Raw genomic sequence first — 22,509 nt, 5'->3', positions numbered from 1 at the left:
CTAACATAATGATACGTACACTGGGTCCTAAATTTTGGAAAAAATCATTATTTCTTCAAATGACCGAAACTAATTAAAAAATGAAAAGGCGATCTTCAAAATATGAGAATACGTTCTTTAAATGGTTTTCAGTTTGATAATGAAACATATTAAAAAATGACGCGTCAGTACCTATAACATAATGATTCGTACATTGGGTCCTAAAATTTTGAAAAAATAATTATTGCCTTAAATGACTGAAACTAATTAAAAAATGAAAGAACGAGCTTCAAAATACGAGAAAACGTCTTTTAAATAATCCTCAGTTTGATAAAAAATATTGAAAAATGATGCGTCAATATCTAACATTATTATAATGATTCATACATAGGGTTCTATCATAATGATTCGTACATAAGGTTCTAAAATTTGGAAAAAATTGATTATCGTTTTAAATGACTGAAACTAATTAAAAAATAAAAAAGCGAGCTTCAAAATATGGAAGTACGTCTTTTAAATGGTCTTTTTATGGACAGAACCTTTTTGGATAATTAATGTACGTGCCCAGGACTGTACAAAAATTATTTTACGATAAACAAAATGCTCGAAATACGATCACTTTATCATATCCCTTTCTAAAAAAAGCATGTTATTTATACTCGAAAGTATCGAAGAATTGTTGCCTTTAATCCGTGATGCCGATTAATTCCGTCACAGCGTTTTCTTCGTGAGCGGCTGTCCCCAATAAGCACAAGTACATCCTATGTACGTACAACGGATGTCCGATCCGGACATTGTGTACATCCATCGGATGTCCAGATTACCTGCAGCGGACGTACAAGGGACGTCCATTGTACGTCCGTTTGCAACTGGTCTGGACGTCCATAAGTCGTCCATTATTGGTCATTTATGGATTTTAAATGGATAAATTATGTATCTAACGGACGAATTTTGGAATCTCATATAAACTAATTATGGATCTAATGGACGAATTTTGGATCTTTTATGAATAAATTTTAAATCTTTAATAAACATATTTTGGTTCTTTATTATACATGTATATCATTGAAAATGACATTTAAAATTCATAAAGAAGAAATTTATAAGCAATAATAAATTTGACTATGCAAAATTAGTTCATTTTTATACTAATCATAAAATATTGCAGAATATTTCTTATTTTCGCATTTTATTTATCCGAATTTTTATTTGTTCAATTTTTTCAATTAATTCAATATCTAAATTTTTTGTGTTGGGATAGTATCAGAAAGGTTAAACTGATCAGAATAATTATAACATATTTAACTGTAATAGCCACTTTTTGCATGCGCTTTATAATTCTCTTAACTAAATTTAATAGCGAGATGAACAGCGAATCTTGCGTCGCATAGCGGCAAATGAAGGAACTATTACAAGATAATATTGCATAGTATATTTTGCAATGTCTCCAATAAAATATTAAATTTATAATATTTGCACAATGTTGCTTCAATATTTATTATGATACAATGAAATAAAATATTTATGCAATATTTTAGCAATATTTCGTGCTGTAAGAGAATTTGATGGACATCCTGTGGACGTCCAAATATTAGTCACTGATGGATGTCCGAAATCGGATGTACAATGGACGTTCATTTCATGTCCATAGGACGTACATACGTAAAATGGATATAAAATGTACGTCCATAGGACGTCTTGTGCTATCTGGGTCATTTTTACATAATAAAAATTTTTGAATTATTATATCTCGACATAATTTTAATTCATCGAATTTTTATTATGTTCCGACATAATTTTCATTCATCGAATTTTTATTATGTCTCGACATAATTTGAATTCCTCGAATTTTTATTATATCTCGACATAATAAAAATTCTTGAATTATTATTATGTCTCGACATAATTTTAATTCATTGAATTTTTATTATACCTTTACATAATTTTAATAATTTAATAATAATAATTCAAGAATTTTTATTATGTAGAGACATAATAAAAATTCGATGAATTAGAATTATGTCGAGACATAATAAAAATTCGATGAATTAGAATTATATCGAGACATAATAAAGATTCGATAAATTAAAATTATGTCGCAACATAATAAAGATTCGATAAATTAAAATTATGAGACATAATAATAATTCAAGAAGTGCACAGACAAGAAAGTAGAGAGACCCTTGAGGGAATACCTGGCTTTAAAATCACGTATGAGCAGTTTGCTAACACCTAATATTAAACGTTTTAGTTATTGTTCACAATCAAATAACGATAGTTTGCATTCTGAATCTGGCGATGCAAAAGCTTGATTCTCGAGTAAAATGCTTGCAGAACTTTATAATTTATATGATAATTAGATACCCAATTTTATGTATTATATTAGTCGATTGCTTTATTTTAGGATTATTTTTTAAAGACTAAATATTTCCCTTGTTTAATATTTTGATATTAATAGCATAAATGTGCAGAACAAATATGTTATTCTATTTTTCTTTTGTTCATTTTTTGTTTATAAAGCTGTGTAAAGAAGAATTCTAATTGTAAATAAAAAAAAACTAATTTATAATAGAGCAATTGTAGAAAATAGAAAATGATTATTAATAATATATTAATTATTGCTTATATGAGTTAAACATTTGATTTTTATAATTCATTATTAGGCATATTAAGCTTTATATTTTAATCATTATCGATTTTTTCTATTTACTAAAATTCCAAATATATTCCAAATATATTTTTTTTTTCATTAACAGTTAGAATTTCCTTTGCACAGCTTTATAAACAAAAGATAAACAAAAGAAAAACAGAATTTATATATTATTAATAATATATTATTTATTTATATAGGCAATAAATAATATATATAATAATATATGCATATAATTATACTTATTTTTTGCACCGTTGTGGGCTATCGCGACAGGGAAGCGTTATTTTTATTTTAATTCGCCGAAATTTTATTATGTACATAATTTTAATTTGCCAAATTTTCGTAATGCACATAATTTTAATTCACCGAATTGTATTATGTACAAAATTTTAATTTTTTTATTTCTATTATGTACACAAGTTTTATTCGTGAATTTCTATTATGTTCATAATTTTAATTTGTCGAATTTATATATTATGTACATAATTTTTATTTTCGAATTTTTATTACGTACATAATTTTAATTTCCAAATTTCTATTATGGACATAATTTTAATTCATTGAATTTTTAATTTCTATTAAGTACATAATTTTAATTCACCGTATTTTTTTTATCTAAATAATTTTAATTTGCCTAATTTTTATTATGTATATAATTTTAATTTGTCGTATTTCTTTTATGTAAATAATTTTAATTCGCTGAATTTCTATATGTACATAATTTTATTCTTGAATTTTCATTGTGTACCTAATTTTAATTCTTGAATTTTCATTATGTTTTAAATTTTTATTCGCCGAATTTTTACTATATGCACAGAATCGAACGGAGCACTTTTAGCGCCAAGTAGACTGCTTATTAAAATTTATAATTAATTTGTAAATGGAAATTTTAAGTAAAATAATAAGAATTGCATTAAATATATACATAAATAACATATTACAGAAATTTGACTCTAAATAAGCAAATATTCGAGACGCGCAAGAAGTCGCCATTTGACGACGAATATCATTGAGGCGCGTTCGAAAATACTACTCGTGGGATAAAGTAATATTTGATTGACCAATCAGCACAAAGATTCCTTTATTCTGATTGGTTAATATTGGTAGTTGAATACTTATTCCGTTGATAGGATTTTTGAACGCACTTTTATTGTCAGCATTTGTTCCCGCCTTTCTTACTTCATACGATTGTAAAGCTTTGTAGTTCACTATTTTATTTCTCATAAATATTATAAATTTTCGCAAAAATACGTTTTTACGAAAAGAAACATGAGTAAAGTAAGTCGAAAGCCATTTTCAGCACCTAAAGGTGTAGTGAAAAAGGCTAAATTTGAGTGAGTAGTTTTGTTATTGAATCTAACACATTTATTAACCTCTTCTTACATTTTTGTTTCTGTCGATTTTCTACAATTTAACATTATATCTTATACAATATTTATTATGAGTTTTGATTAAATAAATATCTCTACGTGTTTAAATTTAAAAGGATATTTATTACATTATATACACATTACCTTTGTATAAAATTCATTATAATAAAGAGAATTTTTAAATATTTTTATTTTGACACAGAGATGAAGATGAAGATAAACCCAGTTCATTTGAAACGGAATTAGCTACTATGGATTATGGAGATGATGATTTTCTAGATGAAACATTACTAATTGGAGAAGTATGATTTAATTATATGTATATGATAGAGCATGATTTATTTCTATATATTCTATTAATAATTAACTGTGAGGATGATACATATTTTTTGAGCACTATTTGCAAAATTTACATATGTATTGCATATATTATTTATTGTTTAATATGTACAAATTATTTATTATATATCTATTATTTATTATATATCTATTATTTATTAATAGCTCTTAATTTTATTACAGGGACCTGAACAAGAAAACACATCTGCAAAGTGGAGCAGAGCTCCTCCACCACCATTGAATCCACAAATTGATACATTAGCATTTCAGCAAATAGAAATTGACCATTATATAGGTAATAATTTTATTTTTTGTTATTTTAATATTTATTTATTAAAGATAAACAGCTTTGATATTTGAAAATATCAAATTTATATGTAGGTAGACCATTAATTGGAATGCCGGGTAGCAAGGTGGGACCTGTGCCCATAATGAGAATGTTTGGTGTAACAGAACTTGGAAATTCCATCTGCTGTCACGTACATGGTTTTTGTCCGTATCTATTTGTGTCAGCACCATCAAATTTTACTAACAATCATTGCAAGCCATTTAAGGTATATGTTTAATTTAAATAAGGAAATTATTTCAAATATATATAAGCGTCTAATAACTAATATAAGAATTTTGTTAATACAGGAAGCTTTAAATCAAGCTGTAAAAAAAGATATGAAATCAAATCCTGATAACATACAAGAAGCCATTCTAGCAGTTGAACTAGTCTACAAACAATCAATGTATGGATATGGAGGAAAGGATAATTTACCATTCTTGAAAATTACAGTGGCAGTTCCAAAATTAATAGCACCTTGCAAAAGATTATTAGAACAAGATACAGTTTATACTGCGTTTAATCATCATTATAGAGCTTTTGAAAGTAACATTGATTTTGATATCAGGTATATATTAGTACTTTTTCTATTATATTTTCTATATTTTTATTAAAATTGCAATATTAATGTATGTATGTGTATATATATATATATATATATATATATATTTAAATTTTTACTCAGGTTTATGGTTGATACATCAGTGGTTGGTTGCTCTTGGATTGAATTAAAACCAAAAAGCTGGAAATTACGTGGCCAGTATGGACATATGTTGGAGCTAACTACACGATGTCAGTTAGAAGTAGATGTTGCATGGGATGCCTTTATAGCTCACGCACCAGAAGGTGAATGGTCAAAATTAGCTCCATTTAGGATTCTGAGTTTTGATATTGAATGCGCTGGACGTGAAGGTAACCATTGTTTTTTTTTTAATTCTTTTTGTTAACTTTAATATAATATTTTATTGCATGAATCTAATTACAAATTTTTCCTGTAGGAATTTTCCCAGAAGCAAAACATGATCCGGTAATACAAATCGCCAATATGGTCATAAGGCAGGGCGAGTCTGAACCATTTTTAAGGAATATTTTTACTCTTGATACTTGTGCACCTATTGTTGGTTCTCAAGTATTGAGTTTTGACAAAGAAAGTTTAATGTTGGAGGTAAATTAATATTTTTAACTTTCAGAAAAAAGTTTTATTGAAATCTACTAACGTAGAAAAAAGTTTTTTAATATTCTGTTGTTTATTAATATTTTCTTTTGCAAGAAATGGGCTGACTTTGTACGACAATCAGATCCTGACATTTTCACAGGATATAACATAAACAATTTCGACTTTCCATACTTAATTAATCGCGCGCAACATCTCAATGTTAAAAATTTCAATTTCCTTGGTCGAATAAAAAATATAAAGTCTGTTATTAAGGATCATGTATTGCAAAGCAAACAGCTGGGTCGTCGTGAAAACAAATCAATCAATTTTGAAGGAAGAGTTCCATTTGATTTATTACTGGTAAGATATAATTCATATAATAAGCATAATTCTTTTATATTAAAACTTCTTTAATATAATTATATAAATATGTATCAGGTATTGGTTCGAGATTATAAACTGAGATCTTATACTCTAAATGCTGTATCGTATCATTTCCTTCAAGAACAAAAAGAGGATGTTCATCATAAAGATATTACAAGTTTACAAAACGGAAATGCACAGACACGTCGACGTCTTGCTGTATATTGTTTGAAAGATGCATATTTGCCTCTGAGATTATTGGACAAATTAATGTGTATAATTATTTACATGGAAATGGCAAGGGTGACAGGAGTATCTATTTCTAGTTTATTGACCCGCGGCCAACAAATCAAAGTTGTTTCTCAACTTTTACGCAAGGTAATAAGTTTATAACTGCTAAAAGAAATAATTATTTTATTAATGCTAAACTAATTAAACTAATTCAATATATATATTTGTATGTATGTCGGCTGAGAGCCTACCGCGATGTCTTTTGCCTCAACGAAAATAATTAAATTAATTATTTTTTAATATTATTAGACTCGAGAAAAAGATTATTTGATGCCAGTACATCAAGGCCACGGTAGTGATGAGCAGTTTGAAGGAGCTACTGTCATCGAACCTAAACGTGGCTATTACAACGATCCAATAGCTACTTTAGATTTCAGTTCTCTGTACCCCAGCATTATCATGGCACACAATTTATGTTATACAACGTTATTAACTGTTGCTAAAAAGAAAGAGCTCAATATTCAAGAGGATCAAATTACCACAACTCCCAGTAATTCATTATTCATTAAAAGTTCTGTAAGAAAAGGAATTCTACCTGAAATTTTGGAAAATTTATTGGCTGCCAGAAAAAAAGCAAAGGCAGAATTAAAACAAGAAACGGATCCGTTGAAGCAAAAAGTACTCGATGGTAGACAATATGCTTTAAAGGTATCAGCGAATTCGGTATATGGTTTCACAGGTGCACAAATGGGAAAATTGCCATGCTTAGAAATATCTGCTGTAAGTTGTCAATATTTCTAAAATATATTTAACAAAAGGAGAACTCTGATATGCATTATAAAAATATTCATAACAAAATGTAATTGCAGAGCGTCACCGCTTATGGACGAACTATGATAGAACAAACGAAGCAAGAAGTAGAGGGACACTTTCGAATAGACAATGGATACAAGAACGATGCAATGGTCATATACGGCGATACTGATTCCGTAATGGTGAAGTTCGGTGTGAAATCAATAGAAGATGCAATGAAGTTCGGTAAAGAAGCAGCTGATTATGTGACATCGAAATTTATCAAACCTATAAAATTGGAATTTGAGAAAGTGTACTTTCCGTATCTCTTGATTAATAAGAAACGTTATGCTGGTTTATATTTCACGAAACCTGAGAAATATGATAAAATGGATTGCAAAGGTCTCGAAACGGTGCGCAGAGATAACTGTCCATTAGTCGCGAACATGATGAATACCTGTTTGCAAATATTACTCATCGAAAGGTACATCTCTTTATACTTTATGCAACATTTAACTTCATGTATATTTATGCTATATTAATTGTATATAAATATAATATAAATGGATAATGTTATATAGGAATCCACATGCCGCCGTCGATTATGCTAAACAAGTCATCAGCGATCTTCTATGTAATCGTATTGATCTCTCTCAATTAGTAATTACGAAAGAATTGACGAAGACTGATTACGCGGCGAAGCAAGCGCACGTCGAATTGGCGGCAAAGATGAAGAAACGAGATGCCGGAAATGCGCCAAAACTTGGCGACAGAGTGGCGTATGTATTTACAAGTGCAGCTAAAGGCACTCCAGCATACCAGAAGGCGGAAGATCCTGTTTACGCGTTGCAGAATAGCATTCCAATAGACACAACTTATTATCTAGAAAATCAATTAGCGAAACCTCTCGTACGTATCTTCGAACCTATTCTTGGTGAGAAGGCAGAATCGCTTCTTCTGAAAGGTGATCATACGCGCACAAGATGCATTGCTACTTCGCAAGTTGGGGCCCTTGCGGCTTTCACACGTAAAAAAGAAACTTGTTTGGGTTGTAAATCTGTCTTGCCATCGGACAGAGAAGATAAGGCAGTGTGTAAGCATTGTGAATCTCAAGAGGCTGAATTGTTTCATAACGAATTGCAAGCCCAACAGAAATTAGAAGAGAAGTTTTCTCGACTTTGGACAGAATGTCAGAGATGTCAAGGAAGTCTCCATCAAGAAGTTATATGTTCCAAGTTAGTTTAATTTAGTATTAATTTAAAATACTATTCTTTCTAGAAATAAAAATTATTTGAGTATTAAACTATATATATACATACATACATACATATATATATATAATAAACATGCACAATGTTTCAAAATAATTATTTTCAAATATGATTTCAGTCGTGATTGTCCAATATTTTACATGAGAGTAAAATCTCGAATGGATATGGCTGCGAAAGCGAAACGAATCCAAAAATTTGGTATCCCAGAATGGTAATAAAAAAATAATCACTTATAGGTAAGTTCTTATTTTGTAAAAGCTACTGTTATATGAAAATTTTCCTACAAATAACGAAATTATTATTATTTACATAAATTTATTCAATGTTTTAAATATTTATTATAGAATAATATAATATATAGTATCTGTTTATATGTTAAATATATTGTGTGCTAAATATATTTTAGTATATAAATTATCAAAATTCAATATGCTATTCAGTAAATATAATAAGTATATATTAACTTAGAAAATGTATCACCAACCACGATTTACTATTTGGCATATTTATTACAAAAATCGTAAAACTAAATTATTTCAGTGAAATTAAAATCAAAATATTACTTGGAAAATGAAACTTATATGGAATATCTTTGATGGTGGTATCATTTTTAATATTGCGACATTTTCGCAGTAGTCTTAACTTTATTTTACTTATGTTGTGTAATTTTTATAAATAGTAATATGATATATGATATTATGTTTGTACCCCATCCGCAATGAATTTCATTATATATTTATTTTATCATGTTTGGAAAAAGTATTTCACAATTTGAGATACATCGAAATATCATTTTTATATGCATAGATATGATTTGTATTGAATTATTCTTGTTTTACAAATTTTTTGTTAACTTTTTGTTGCCAAACTTTTTTCGAAAATTTATCTCGATTTGGTATTCATAATTGTATATTTTATTTGATATCAATATGCATGTGTTCTCATTACAAATGCATAATTTACAATTTTATGGATTGAATTTGAGTTCATTTATCATTGAGATTAAATAAATAGGACAATTATTTTAAACAAATTATGAACTAATTGTTATGCATATGTAGCAGTAACATATGAGATATCTATTAGTGTGAAGAATCTAAGTGGAAAGAATTCTCTAAAGTTATTTTTTTTAAATCACATAGAAAGATAAAATAATTATCTTATTGCGCATTCAGCATTATGGAGAATACAATAATTTCGTGAATACTTTTGCTGTATAAATTGCAAAAGATATTTAAAATAGAATAATTATAATAAATAAACAGAACATCGTGGTCCGGTGGAAATCCGGCGACACGTTCAAAGTGACAGTCTTGTGACTAGTCCCCTTGTAAGGCTCGAATATGAATTATGCTGATGTAATAATAATCATTTTCTACTTTGTAACGCGTTTGACAACCAGTCCATTGCTTGATCGAGCCCTTCACCTTTTGTCGCGGAAGTTTTAAAAATTTGAAAGGTTCTATTTTTTAGAGCATCCAATCCGAGGGCTTGATGGACTTCTGCAACACTAAGGCATCCTGCCATATCCTGTTTGTTCGCTAATACCACCAAAATTGCACCTTGTAATTCTTCTTCCTATTCAAGTAAGATATAGTTTGAATAATTCGTATATTTTGAAGAAATGACTATTAATTTGTAAAATATCATTATCATTATTTTTTATTATTTTAAAAGTAATATTCAATGTTTTTCATAATAAAAATGTTACTTACTTGTAACATGAGAATTAATTCATCTTTTGATATGCCTATTCTATCTCTGTCAGCTGAATCTACCACATAAATTATCGCATCTGTGTTTGAATAGTAACACCTCCAGTATGGTCTGAAATAAAAATATTTATAAAATATAAAAAAATTGATACATATGTATAGTGGAAATTTAAATATAATTTTTTTTAATTTTGACAAAAACAAGCCTTTATACACAAACTTAACATACCGTATACTAGTTTGACCACCGAGATCCCATACTTGGAATTTTAAGTTTTTGTAAGTAACTTGTTCTACATTGAATCCTATGGTTGGTATTGTAGTTACTACTTCGCCTACCTGCAACCTAATAAACAGTTAAAGAATTTTTTATTTTCGATATATTTCATAATTCAATCAAATTTTATCAAATATATAATTATATCAAATACAAGTAATTTCATCAACGCAATGAAAACATACTTGGTCAATTAAGTCAGTTTTTAGAACTTTATACACAAATTAACAAATATTCTTAATATATGCAATAAATAATTAAGAGCAGATAATTAAAATTAATAGCTTCTAAGAATATAAAGATAAATCATGCATGTGAGTGGGTGTGTCAAAAGATTTGGTGACAGATACACATCAAGTAAACACAAATGACAGCCTGTCACTGATAGTGGATTACAAGACTATCATGCAAACCTGTACAAAATCGTAGTCTTGCCGGCGCCGTCCAGACCTAGAATCAGAATACGCATCTCGCGGCTACCGAGCAGGTTACGAAAATAACTGAGTAACCCACCTGTGAAGGAATATATATCGTTAGAATTTCGCATACATGTACATACATAAGATCATAAGGATAACTCGGTGGCAGATAATATAGCGCGCGCACGACGTGTCACATTTATTTTTGCGGAGCAAAAACATGGGCGCGATATAAATGTATACCGAGGAACATCGGTCTTTAACTCACCCATGCTGGCGAATCGTTAACTCCAAGTCATACAACGTAGTGCGATGTTTATTGTCAAACTTGATAACCACAAACGTGTCCAAATAACCGGGCCGCACAGCCCTTCGTCATCGACGAGATACTCTGTTAAAGACAGCCAGACTCGCGTAGTTTTGAAAAATCTGCTGTACACTAACGCCCTCTCAGGAAATTGATCTAAATAAGAAATAATAACAATAATTTGACAATTGTAGTATTTAAAAAAATTTCTACACACCTGTGTGGGTGTGTGTGTAAATTTGTATAATATTAAAATAATAATTCAATACAAACAATAATAAATAAAAAATATATAATATATGAATAATAAAATAAAATAAATAATAAATAAAGATTAATATATAATAATAAAATATAAATAATTTTTAATTACAATTTATTGTATAAAATTATTTATATATGTTATCCTTATTGCTTGAATATTATTAATTAATTTATTTATTTATGTGTCATTTTTTTTCAAAAAAAACAGTTTTTTATTTTTTTATTTAAATTAGCTCGTAGTTAATATCTTTTGAAAATGTATAATTAAAAACTCTATAGAGTATAATTTCTACATATATAAATTAATTCCTCACAATATTCGATATAAAAAATTATAAAGATAAAAATAACATTTACATTTTATATAAACTATGAAATATTTAATAAAATATATATTAATTTAATTTTTGATAATTTTTAATATATACTTTTACGTACAAAATAAATCAGAAAGGAATCAATTGATGTAAAGAAAATTATTATTTAAAAAAAAGATAAGATAGCATAGACGTATCATTTATATATGACATATATGTATATTTTATGTTTATAATATAATTAAAAAATAATTCTTAAACGAGCTTTTATGAACGCATTTAGGAACACTACTAATTAGGTCTGTTCTTTTCAACTACGCACGATCTATTCGTTTCTCTCTTATATGGATTTATTTACGAACGCAGACCGGTGAATCTCTGCACGTTGAAGTGATGACGTTGGAGTTCCGATCGTTCCGATAGAGAAAACAATGTGTGTTGGTTAGGAAATTTGTCGAAGCACAATTCTATCGATTAAGTTACGTAGTAATTAAGTTAATTTGACAGAAACGCTACAAATACTCATCGATAGCAAGATATAATAATGCATACGATTCTAACACGTGGAAATGCTATTTTAGCATATACATTAAGTGTGTCAGCTTGCCTCACATTTTGCTGTTTTCTCTCAACAGTATTTATCGATTATAGAGCGAATGCGACACTAAATACGGTTAAAGTTGTTGTGTAAGTACGATAAAATATGTCAATCTTATTTTACGTTAATTTAATTATTCATACATTTGTGTTAAGAAGATCCATATTGTATGTATCTCATGTTTTACAAGAACAGAAATTCTTATCTACACGATTTGAACGTAAATATATAATTATACAGACGTTATTTGTCTTTCAATATGTCGAAAATTTGTTTTTCCACTTATGATTTTGTATAGTTGTGATCTTATGCAATTGTCATAATAAGCGTGTCTTGTTTTACAGAAAGAATGTACCAGATTATAGTGCGTCAAGGGAAAAAAATGATCTGGGCTACTTAACTTTTGACTTACAAACTGATATCCTTTACATATAATGTTATACAAATATCTATAACATTTATGATTACTTAAAATCAAATTACATTAATTCATATAAATCAATCTAAACTATATTTTTTTAATTGGCTTTATATACTATTATTTTCATTCATAAAAAATATAGATTTGACTAAGAGATGAATTTTATAAGATAGTATTATGTGTTAAAATTTGATTATATTTACCTTACAAAACTGTTTACATCTCACTCCATTATTTAATTGGAATGTTAAGCAATTGTTCTTATACCTCACAGCAGAATATCAGACACAAAACAATGAATTTAATCAGGTCAGTTTCCAGATTTATTAATTTGCAATGGCTTGTTTTGCATGTCTGCAAAACAAGACATGTATCCTATATGATTTTCTTTTATATAAAATTAACTTTATTTTTATTGGCAGGTAGTCTTATGGGATAAGATAGTACTTCGTGGAGACAATGCTGCGCTTGATTTTAAGAATATGAATACAAAATATTATTTCTGGGATGATGGCAAAGGCCTCAGGTAAAATATATAAAATTTATTGAATATGAATAATTATGAATATATGAAGATCGTTATGTCAATAAGATTAATTTTCATTTATGTAAATTTTAAATATATCATCTATATGTATATATTTTATCTTTGCAGGGGAAATAAAAATGTAACATTAACATTATCTTGGAACATTATACCAAATGCTGGATTGTTACCTAGTGTTAGTGCTCTTGGTTCTCATACTTTTGCATTCCCATCTGAATATACTACATTACGTGTATAACGCATATTTAAATGTATACATGTTATACTGTATATGTATGATTTTTTTTATAAGATTCTTATTTAAGGTGCGTAAATTTCATGTATAATAAATGTAAATGTTTATTTCTTCATGATTTCCTTTTTATATTTAACAGTATATTTGTTCAGTTGTTTAATTAATGTTAAAATTTTTGATATATTACTGTTTAAAGGCTATAAAACTTAAATATTGTATGCATTAAATGTATGAATACTTAAAAATTGTCACTTAATTTATATTTTACAAAATGTTTAAATTCTCTTTTCAATAATATTTATATTTTTTCTGATTACTTTTATTAAAGTTTCTGCTAAAACATTAAACATTTTTTAATTTTTTTAATTAATATATAACTTGAAACATGTAAGCGTTAAGCTTTATTTGTATTACTATTTGAAGTATGTTGTATGTTAGTATCTTTCTGTTCTTCATCTGCACTCGACGATTCATCATCATCTCCATTTTCGTCATCCTCATCTTCATCATCATCGTAATCGTCATCATCGTCGTCATCATCGTCATCTTCATTGTCTTCATCATTATTAGCATAACTAGTTCCAAAGCACGAATCTTGATTTCCTATCACAGAAGTACAAAGATGTTCTCAAATTATAAATAAAAATAATATATACATGAAAATATACTTTAAAATCGTAAAACTGTTTTTTGACTGTTTCAAAATCTTAATTTACCATAATCATATCCATTTTCATCATCAGATTCTGATGGACCACCTTGATTTTGCCTACCAAATTTGTGACTTCTTGCTATAAAAAGAAGTACACAAAAAATTAGATAATTTATAATACATTTTTATTTAAAGCAGTTAAATGATCTTTGACAATACTTACTGGACATGCTCAAATCTTTAGTCTGTGATGTCTCATAGCTGCATTTTGGACATGGAATAGGCTTATTCTTCTCATATTTAAAACCTTTTCTACGAACATGATCCTCACAATAGCATGTTTTACATCTGAGACAGGAATATTGTCCTAAACGATTACATGATTGACCTAAAAATATTAAATAGAATTAAAATTTAATCCTTTAAATATATATAATACACACAAATCGAATTATATTTAGAATAAAAAGTGCAACTCAATGCAATTATTACATTTGAAACTTTCTGCTTCCAATACTTGACAGGATGCTTGATGTTCAAATTGATCATCTTCGCATAAAAAGCAATCGCAGAATGAGCACTTGAATATCCTTCCGCCGTGATCCCAAACTCCTCTCTCACATTCCTGACAAACAGCATCCATCAGTGGACAAATGCAAGCATGAGAAGTGAGACAACGTCTTCCGTGGCAAACCCAGGCTTCGCAATAATCACATATGGCTCCCTAAAATGTTTGATTGTAAAATTATATGATAATATTGCTACAGATTTTGAGACAATATTGTTATAATTTGATGAAAGTATGGATTTACTTGCCACCATTCCCAATCCTGTGGTGAAGATGCCAGGGTGGCGTACCACACAGTCTCCAGTTTTTAACATACACTTGATCTTGCCACAGTGTGCGCATATGGGCAAACGTTGCACACTCTGACAAAAGTAACAGAAGGCACGACTCTTCTGCTTCTTATTACATTTGTCACATTCCTGTAGCGTGAATGTGACAGTTATATTTAATTAATATATCAGATAATTATATTAATTTATATTAATTAATCAAATAATTACAATTAATTAATAGTTAAAGATTCAGATGTATAATGATGTATTTTCGTCAAACTTTATATTAATATCGAGCTTACCATTACGGAGTTACAAGGATATTTTGCTAAATCCACTTGCTCCTTAGCCGCTCTAATTTCTTTCTGTCGAAGCTTCTGCTTCTCGGCTTTTTTTCTCTGACCGGTCTTCTTCTTCGGCATTTTCACTTATTAATGAAATCTGATCTTATTGCTGTTGAGATGTGCAAATCATATGATCGTAAGAGAGGTTATGGTTTCGAGTACACGAGACACGAATATAAATGAAGTATTTGCAATTTTGGCGGTTTATATCGGTTCACTCTGTAGAATTGACCTGAACAATTCGTCGATAAAATTTTTCGCAATTTAAGAGACACTTATAAAGTGCGGATTATTTAATTCGTGAAGATTTGCTCTTTTAAAGAGCTGTTCTGTCAAATGGAAGTGACATATAATAAGGAAAACCGCAAAATATCTGTGAAAAATGACAGAAAGCAAAAGTCACCGCATTCTGTTGAATCTCTGTTGTTGTTAGATAACACATTATTGTGTAATATAGAATCTGACAGTAGCATCCTTGCTCCGCATAATTACTCCGAAAATGTCTCAGCAGCACGAGTTTCTAAAGGGAAGCAAAATGTTAAAATCAATGCAATGGTTGCGTCAAAAGAACTCAACAAATTACAAAGTGCGTTTTCTCCCAACATAAATGAATGGCAAGATAAATCATTAATGAATCAAGTATTTGCTCAGTTCGAGAATGAAAGAGAAATTGTTCCAGGAAATAGTAATATTAGCTTTGATATGTTTGATACATTTTGTAAAGAAGACACACACACAAACTTTGATCAAAGCATAGAGAAAACATCTTTATCTGAAGTAAATAAAAATATATTATGCCAAGATAAAGTGACTAATATATCAAATTTATGTATTACAAATTTTGATTATACTTTGGAAGATAGCTCTTTTAAGGAAAATGAAAATAAAGATGGATCACCAATTTTAAAAACCAAATATAGAGGTTTAAGTGAATATAATAAACCAAGAAAACAACTCCGTTTAAGGAATGAATTAAGATCAAAAACAGCAAAAAATGAAAATTTAAGCATCACAAAGTATCCTTTATTTTATGACTTACCACATACTGTGAAAAAATTGATTGAAGAAATTAAGGGCATTCATGAATTATATCGTAAGTTATATCACAATTATATAAATCAATAAAGTTTCTATATATTTTTATAGAAATATAAATTTATTTAATCATGTCTTTTTATACAGAATGGCAAGATGAATGTTTAAAGTTAGCTATTAGAAGTAAAAAGAATTTAATTTATGCTCTACCAACAAGTGGTGGTAAAACTTTAGTTGCGGAGATATTAATGTTCAGGGAAATTATATGTAATAAGAAAAATACAATTTTTATACTCCCATATGTGGCTTTGGTGCAAGAAAAGGTATATTTTAAATTAATATATTGAAGAAAAAACATTTACATAAGATTTAATATATATGTAATTGAGCTCAATTTTACATACACATATATATATATATATATATATATATATATATATATATATAGGTCCAATCAATGGCTATATTAGCATTAAAATTAGGTTTTCTAATCGAAGAATATGCTGGTACAAAAGGGCGTTATCCACCAATCAAACGGCGAAGAAAAAATAGCATCTACATTTGTACTATAGAGAAAGCTTTAGGACTTGTAAATAGTTTAATAGAAACAAAACGTTTAGATGAGGTGAACTGAAACATTATTAGTTAATTAATTGTACATAATTCGATAAAAATATAATATATAAAAAATATTTTAGATTGGTATTATAGTCATTGATGAGTTACATTTACTTGGGGAGTCTGGAGGAAGAGGTGCTACATTAGAAGGGCTTCTTACAAAAATAATGTTCTTCAGTGGTAATTACAGACATTTAAATGATATTAGATAAAAAATGTAAGTATTTCCTAAAAATTATTTTTTTGAAGAATTGACTAATTTTTTACAGATACAATACGTTTGATTGGAATGAGTGCAACAATAGGTAATTTAAAGGAAATTGCACAGTTTCTCAATGCGGATACATATTCACAAAATTTTCGACCAGTTGAAATAACGGAATATGTGAAATGTGAAAATGATACTTGGGTAGTCAATTTGAGTAATGAAGATTTATTAGTAAATATGAGCAATAACGATTACAAGGTGATTTAATTATATTTTATTTTATATTTATTTTGCATTTTTCATATTTCATATTTTTATATTTTATTATTTTATGAAATCTAATAAATTAATAATCCTGTTATAAAGTATTCAGATGATATAGCAATGCTAGATCCAGATAGAATTGCGGGCTTGGTAATGGAAGTAATACCAAATGATTCGTGTCTTATATTCTGTTCAAGTCGTAAAAACTGCGAAAATGTGGCTTTATTATTAGTTAAAGTTTTACCTAAGTAAGACATTGTTTCTCTATTGTATTTATTTTAAATATTATCTATAAGAAAACTGTATATTAAATGCACACATGATTGTATCATAATCTCCAAAATTATCATTTCAGAAGTTTGATTAATTATAAAATAGAAAAAAAGAAAACATTGTTAGATGCACTTAAGGCTGAAGAAGATCTATGTTCTATTTTGTGCAAAACTGTCAAATATGGTATAGCTTATCATCATTCTGGTCTGACATCCGAAGAACGTCGCTTGTTAGAGGATGCCTTTAGAGAAGGTACTCTATGTGTAATATGTTGTACATCAACTTTAGCAGCTGGTGTCAATTTGCCAGCAAGAAGGGTAATTCATAAAAATAATTTGAAATGATCATCTTTATCATTATCTAATAATATCATTAATATAGTTGCTCATAATATAATTTTGTTATTAGGTAATACTACGTAGTCCTTATATTGGTAAGCAGTTCTTGAATTTAAGTAGATATAAACAAATGATTGGCAGGGCTGGTCGTGCTGGTATGGGAGTTTTAGGAGAAAGTATACTTATTTGCAAAAAATTTGAGATCAATAAAGTAAATATTTTTATAAGATATACTTACAGTGTGACATAATCTTCATTATAATTATTCATTTTAAGAATTAATGATTTTTATATTACAGGTGAAAGAGCTCTTGATTTCTCAAATGGATGACTCACTAAGTAGTTTACATATAGAAAATGATAGAGGACTCAACAATTTGATTTTAAGTGCAATACAATTAAACATGGCAACAACTAGGTCTGAATTACATAAATTGACAGCTACAACTCTACTTAGTATTCAACAAAATAGAATAGGCGTTAATGTGAAAGCAATCACGGACGAAACGATAACGGCGTTATTAAAATGTAGCGTGATAAAAGTAAAAAGTAAAAGTCGTAATAATACCGATAATCCTAATGTAACTGTCGTTATTCCATCTCAAGAACCAATGCATATGGAAAAATCGCCAGTCAAAAAAGGAAAAAAAATGATCACTTTTACAAGCGAAACCGAATTTCAACTTTGTGATTTGGGACATGCTGCAATGAAAGGTGAGAGCTGAGTAGATTTTCATTAACTTTATTAATTAATTTCATTAATTAATGCTGTATATTTGTGTCTGTAATATTTTATAATAATGTTATACTTGTTATAGGACCAATTGATTTAAAAACTGCATACACACTATATGAAGATTTAAAAACAGCTCAAAAGCATTTAATCTTAATTGATAATCTTCATCTCTTATATCTTGTTACACCATATGACAGTGTATCTCAAATCACTCTCAACGGCAGTATTTATTATAATGTGGTAATGATATTGTTTGTATGATTTTATATATAAGATATATACATTACAAATATTATATGTATCAATATATATTACAACTATTATATGTCTTGCATTGTTATTTCAGATAATGGATTTAAATGAAAATCAAATGCAAGTAGCTAGACTTTTGGGGATAACAGAAGCTACAGCAAATAAAATACGTGATGGTATAATGCCTAAGGTAACCTATATATAATTAGTTACTTGTTAAATAATTTAAATTATGCTTTAATAATTGCTTTATTTAGAAAAAAATTTGATTACAGACTGTGGAGAAGAGGGTGGTTCATAGATTTTATGTGACCTTAATAGTATATGAATTGTGGAATCATCATTCAGTTTATTTTGTTGCCGAGAAATATCAAGTTAATAGAGGTATTATACAAAATCTTTTAAATGCAGTCTCAATGTTTGCATCTTCTGTTGTAAGATTTTGTCAGGTAAATAATTTATTACAAAATTATTTTGAAAAGATATGATAGAAAAAATTTTAGCACATCTTATATATATTTAAATTATTTTGTAGGAACTACCCGAGTTTTGGGCATTTACTGAGATGTTGAGTACATTTAGTAAAAAATTATCTTACTGTTGTCCATCAGAGCTAGAAACATTGATGGAACTTCCCTCAGTTAAAATAGTAAGAATTATTATTTCTATATTATTTCTATGTTTTAAATATTTAAAAATAAAATTAAATATATATATGCATCTAATTTTACATATTTTATCATAGGGTAGAGCTCGTCAACTATACAAGGCTGGCTATCGAACTTTACAATCTATAGCAAAAGCTGATGCGAAAGAAATAAAGGAAAAAATTCCATATTTAAGTAATAGAATAGTAAAGCAAATTACTGCTGCAGCAAAAGTAAGTTGTTATATAATTTATATTAACTATCAATATTCGATTTTGCGTTTATGTTATTCATATAAATTTTAGCTTTTAATATTGCAAAGAGCAGAGGATTTAAAAGACGAGTGGGAAGACGTACTAGATGGTATACATATGAGTCAGATAGAAGTAGAGCTATTCTAAAAAATAATTAATAAATTTTTAAAAATTTTTTCCAAATAAGATTTAAATCTTGTATAAAATTAAATTTTGCGGATTTGGTGCAAATATTTGGATAAAAATGAATGATTTTTGTTATCAAAGTTTTGTTGTCAAAGCTCTTTTATAGAAACAAATTGGATCATAGATGTAATTTGAATTATGTATATATAAATTGACAATATCGTATATAACGAAACAATTAATTGAATATATTTATACAGTTAAGAATTATAATAAATTTTCTTATTAATAATTACATAATGTCTGTTAAGTAATACATAAAATTGATATTATAAGTATCTTTTATCTATATTTATAATTTGTGCCCAATAGAGCAGTGTGTTTTGAAGAACAACACATTGTTTAAGCAGGCACATAAATCAATCATCTGAATATGTTCGATATATACTTAAAAGATGGTAATATATCAACATATGTCGTAGATTACAATTTCTTGTGTACGATATAGGTATATAATTTATTTAGAGGGATGAAAAAAAAGATTTTATGTAGAAAAATTATTTAGTAATACAATCAAATTTTATCTTTTTTTATACAAGCATGGTTTTAATATAATTGAAGGGAGATTCTTCTTTTTCATGTTTATATCTGCTTCTTTTTTAAAGTCCATGAAATAAAACAAGTCGTGAGATAAATCCTTCCATGTACTTTTAAACCCATACTTTGCAAGTAGTTTTATAAAATCTGTCACATTCTCAAATCTGCTTTCAACTTCGGCTATTTTTAAAGTACCACTAAATTGAAACAAGAGCATTAATTTTTTATATTATTCTATCTCAATCAAGAACATTATTACTTACTTGTTTTTAAGAACTCTGTTAGCTTCAATTATATAATCGGCAAGATTAGATCCCATTAAAGATAAACAAAATACGACAACATGAACACTGTTCATTAATAATGGAGTATGAGCCATATCACAAGCTTTCACTTTGTCATTCAGAGCAATGAAATCGAATGAATGTACTTTGTGAGGAACAGAAGCAGCAAGTAGTGCTTCACCACATCCAAAGTCAGCAATCACATTTTCTGTTGGCCTGTAATTAACAAGATTATAGTATTTACAAATTTTATATATAATATAAAGAAATTTTATGAGCATGATACAAACATTTTTTTAATCGATGATATTATAATATCCAGTGGATTTACTGGCCATTGTTCGAGCTGCTGTTTATATCCATCATGATAAGCTTTAAAAGCATCAGGATCTTCTTTAAAATATTGTTTAGATTGAAAGCTTTCATTGTTGTACAATGTTTCATTTATGAATCTAAATCTAGATGCTCTTAATTGCGTCATCATTCTATCTCTCAATGTAAGTGGCTGCACAACCTTTTTTACCTTGGATTTATCGTCAAGCATTTTTTCTAATTGATGTAACTTTATTTTATACTTATTTAGTTTTAATGTTTTCTCAGATTGTACTAGCTGTGTCTCTGTTTTGCTAGACATTTGTTTTATTTTCTTTTTATTCATTTTCTCAATGTTTTGAATTTTTGTTTTACTATGGTTGAAGTGATTTGATTTGTTTGCAGACATTTGTAATTTTTTACTTTTTTTTTCTGTAGACATATTAGTTTTTGCAATATTATTACTTGTTTGACTAGGTTTTTGTCTTTTGTTCTTTTTGTATTTTATTTTACTGTCTGGATTTTTACCATCTTTTGAATATTCTGTGGAATTATTTGGTTTTTCTGTATTCTTTGCAAATTCCTTTTTAGAATTGTGTTCCTTTTTCTTTTTACTATTTTGTACCTTTGTAAATATATCTATTTTATTAGATGCATTTGATTTCGTTAACTCATTTATTTTATATATGGAATTTAATATTTCTTTCTTATTACTATTTCTTTTTCTTTGTTTCTATAACAAAAAGAGAAAACAATCTTGCATTTAAAAATTTTTTTAATTAGAAACTCAAACATTATATTATTAAAAAAATTATATTGAAAATTGTATTACCTTGAATCGCGTTTCTTTTAATTCAGGCGTCTTTTTTTCCTGCGAAATTATTTTAACTTTGCCCATAGTTCTCGAAATAAACAAACATAACCTCTTTTCGCAACAAATTCTACCACACACGTGACAAGTTCAAGCCTGATCGAGTAAAAGCGCATATATTTTGACACGAATATAACTCGACAGGTAAATAAAAACGCGTCGATATGCGTTCAATAAATATTTTATCGTCGTACGATAATATCGAGCGCGCACGAGAACGTATCGAACGTATCGATTTTTTAGTTCCCGATACCAACGAGATGGCGCCACGAGCGT

At 28.0% G+C, this 22,509-nt stretch overlaps 6 protein-coding genes across 9 annotated transcripts; 3 read left to right on the top strand and 3 right to left on the bottom strand.

Moving 5' to 3' along the window:
- Nucleotides 1-3,797: 3,797 nt before the first annotated feature.
- PolD1 (DNA polymerase delta 1, catalytic subunit) lies at nt 3,798-10,215 on the top strand. Its single transcript, XM_029305519.2, has 14 exons — nt 3,798-3,966; nt 4,205-4,304; nt 4,525-4,636; nt 4,723-4,895; nt 4,978-5,237; nt 5,355-5,581; nt 5,668-5,834; nt 5,940-6,185; nt 6,264-6,566; nt 6,729-7,199; nt 7,289-7,695; nt 7,793-8,446; nt 8,601-8,718; nt 9,956-10,215. The coding sequence occupies exons 1-13, from the start codon at nt 3,902-3,904 to the stop codon at nt 8,695-8,697; spliced, it is 3,282 nt and encodes a 1,093-aa protein (XP_029161352.1). The 5' UTR covers nt 3,798-3,901; the 3' UTR covers nt 8,698-8,718; nt 9,956-10,215.
- Arl1 (ADP ribosylation factor-like 1) lies at nt 9,074-11,300 on the bottom strand. The gene is made up of 5 exons (XM_029305522.1): nt 11,162-11,300; nt 10,888-10,987; nt 10,427-10,543; nt 10,198-10,309; nt 9,074-10,060 (listed from the first exon to the last, which is right to left on the bottom strand). Exons 1-5 carry the CDS (start codon nt 11,163-11,165, stop codon nt 9,851-9,853), a joined length of 543 nt encoding a protein of 180 aa, XP_029161355.1. The 5' UTR covers nt 11,166-11,300; the 3' UTR covers nt 9,074-9,850.
- An 847-nt stretch (nt 11,301-12,147) lies between these two features.
- Spase22-23 (Signal peptidase complex subunit Spase22-23) lies at nt 12,148-13,697 on the top strand. The gene is made up of 5 exons (XM_085484081.1): nt 12,148-12,468; nt 12,724-12,799; nt 13,023-13,109; nt 13,223-13,326; nt 13,456-13,697. The coding sequence occupies exons 1-5, from the start codon at nt 12,326-12,328 to the stop codon at nt 13,583-13,585; spliced, it is 540 nt and encodes a 179-aa protein (XP_085340207.1). The 5' UTR covers nt 12,148-12,325; the 3' UTR covers nt 13,586-13,697.
- On the bottom strand, nt 13,021-16,159 carry Noa36 (zinc finger protein 330 homolog Noa36). Of its 2 annotated transcripts, XM_085484080.1 has the most exons (7): nt 15,822-16,159; nt 15,377-15,527; nt 15,047-15,221; nt 14,727-14,954; nt 14,458-14,622; nt 14,299-14,373; nt 13,021-14,185 (listed from the first exon to the last, which is right to left on the bottom strand). In XM_085484080.1, the coding sequence occupies exons 2-7, from the start codon at nt 15,494-15,496 to the stop codon at nt 13,977-13,979; spliced, it is 972 nt and encodes a 323-aa protein (XP_085340206.1). In that variant the 5' UTR covers nt 15,497-15,527; nt 15,822-16,159; the 3' UTR covers nt 13,021-13,976. The 2 variants fall into 2 exon arrangements, with proteins under 2 accessions (XP_085340206.1, XP_085340205.1); XM_085484079.1 differs by having other exon boundaries at nt 15,377-16,158.
- mus301 (mutagen-sensitive 301) lies at nt 15,174-20,864 on the top strand. 2 transcript variants are annotated; one of them, XM_029305491.2, is made up of 15 exons: nt 15,174-16,511; nt 16,601-16,776; nt 16,902-17,078; nt 17,152-17,251; nt 17,341-17,537; nt 17,646-17,791; nt 17,899-18,133; nt 18,225-18,365; nt 18,454-18,868; nt 18,973-19,130; nt 19,237-19,332; nt 19,418-19,591; nt 19,678-19,791; nt 19,888-20,022; nt 20,095-20,864. In XM_029305491.2, the coding sequence occupies exons 1-15, from the start codon at nt 15,755-15,757 to the stop codon at nt 20,188-20,190; spliced, it is 3,117 nt and encodes a 1,038-aa protein (XP_029161324.2). In that variant the 5' UTR covers nt 15,174-15,754; the 3' UTR covers nt 20,191-20,864. The 2 variants fall into 2 exon arrangements, with proteins under 2 accessions (XP_029161324.2, XP_085340193.1); XM_085484067.1 differs by lacking the exons at nt 15,174-16,511; nt 16,601-16,776; nt 16,902-17,078 and having other exon boundaries at nt 17,187-17,251; nt 17,321-17,537.
- Nucleotides 20,397-22,453, bottom strand: LOC114933144 (uncharacterized). 2 transcript variants are annotated; one of them, XM_085484077.1, is made up of 4 exons: nt 22,195-22,453; nt 21,341-21,987; nt 21,030-21,266; nt 20,397-20,963 (listed from the first exon to the last, which is right to left on the bottom strand). In XM_085484077.1, exons 1-4 carry the CDS (start codon nt 22,258-22,260, stop codon nt 20,750-20,752), a joined length of 1,164 nt encoding a protein of 387 aa, XP_085340203.1. In that variant the 5' UTR covers nt 22,261-22,453; the 3' UTR covers nt 20,397-20,749. The 2 variants fall into 2 exon arrangements, with proteins under 2 accessions (XP_085340203.1, XP_029161459.2); XM_029305626.2 differs by having other exon boundaries at nt 21,341-22,095; nt 22,195-22,452.
- Nucleotides 22,454-22,509: the final 56 nt, after the last annotated feature.

The sequence above is a fragment of the Nylanderia fulva genome, unplaced genomic scaffold, assembly GCF_048542155.1.
Source record: "Nylanderia fulva isolate GAGA-0341 unplaced genomic scaffold, ASM4854215v1 Scaffold29, whole genome shotgun sequence".
Classification (NCBI taxonomy): Eukaryota; Metazoa; Arthropoda; class Insecta; order Hymenoptera; family Formicidae; genus Nylanderia; species Nylanderia fulva.
Note: the sequence above shows the minus strand (reverse complement) of the source record. Positions and strands in the feature narration are given on the sequence as shown.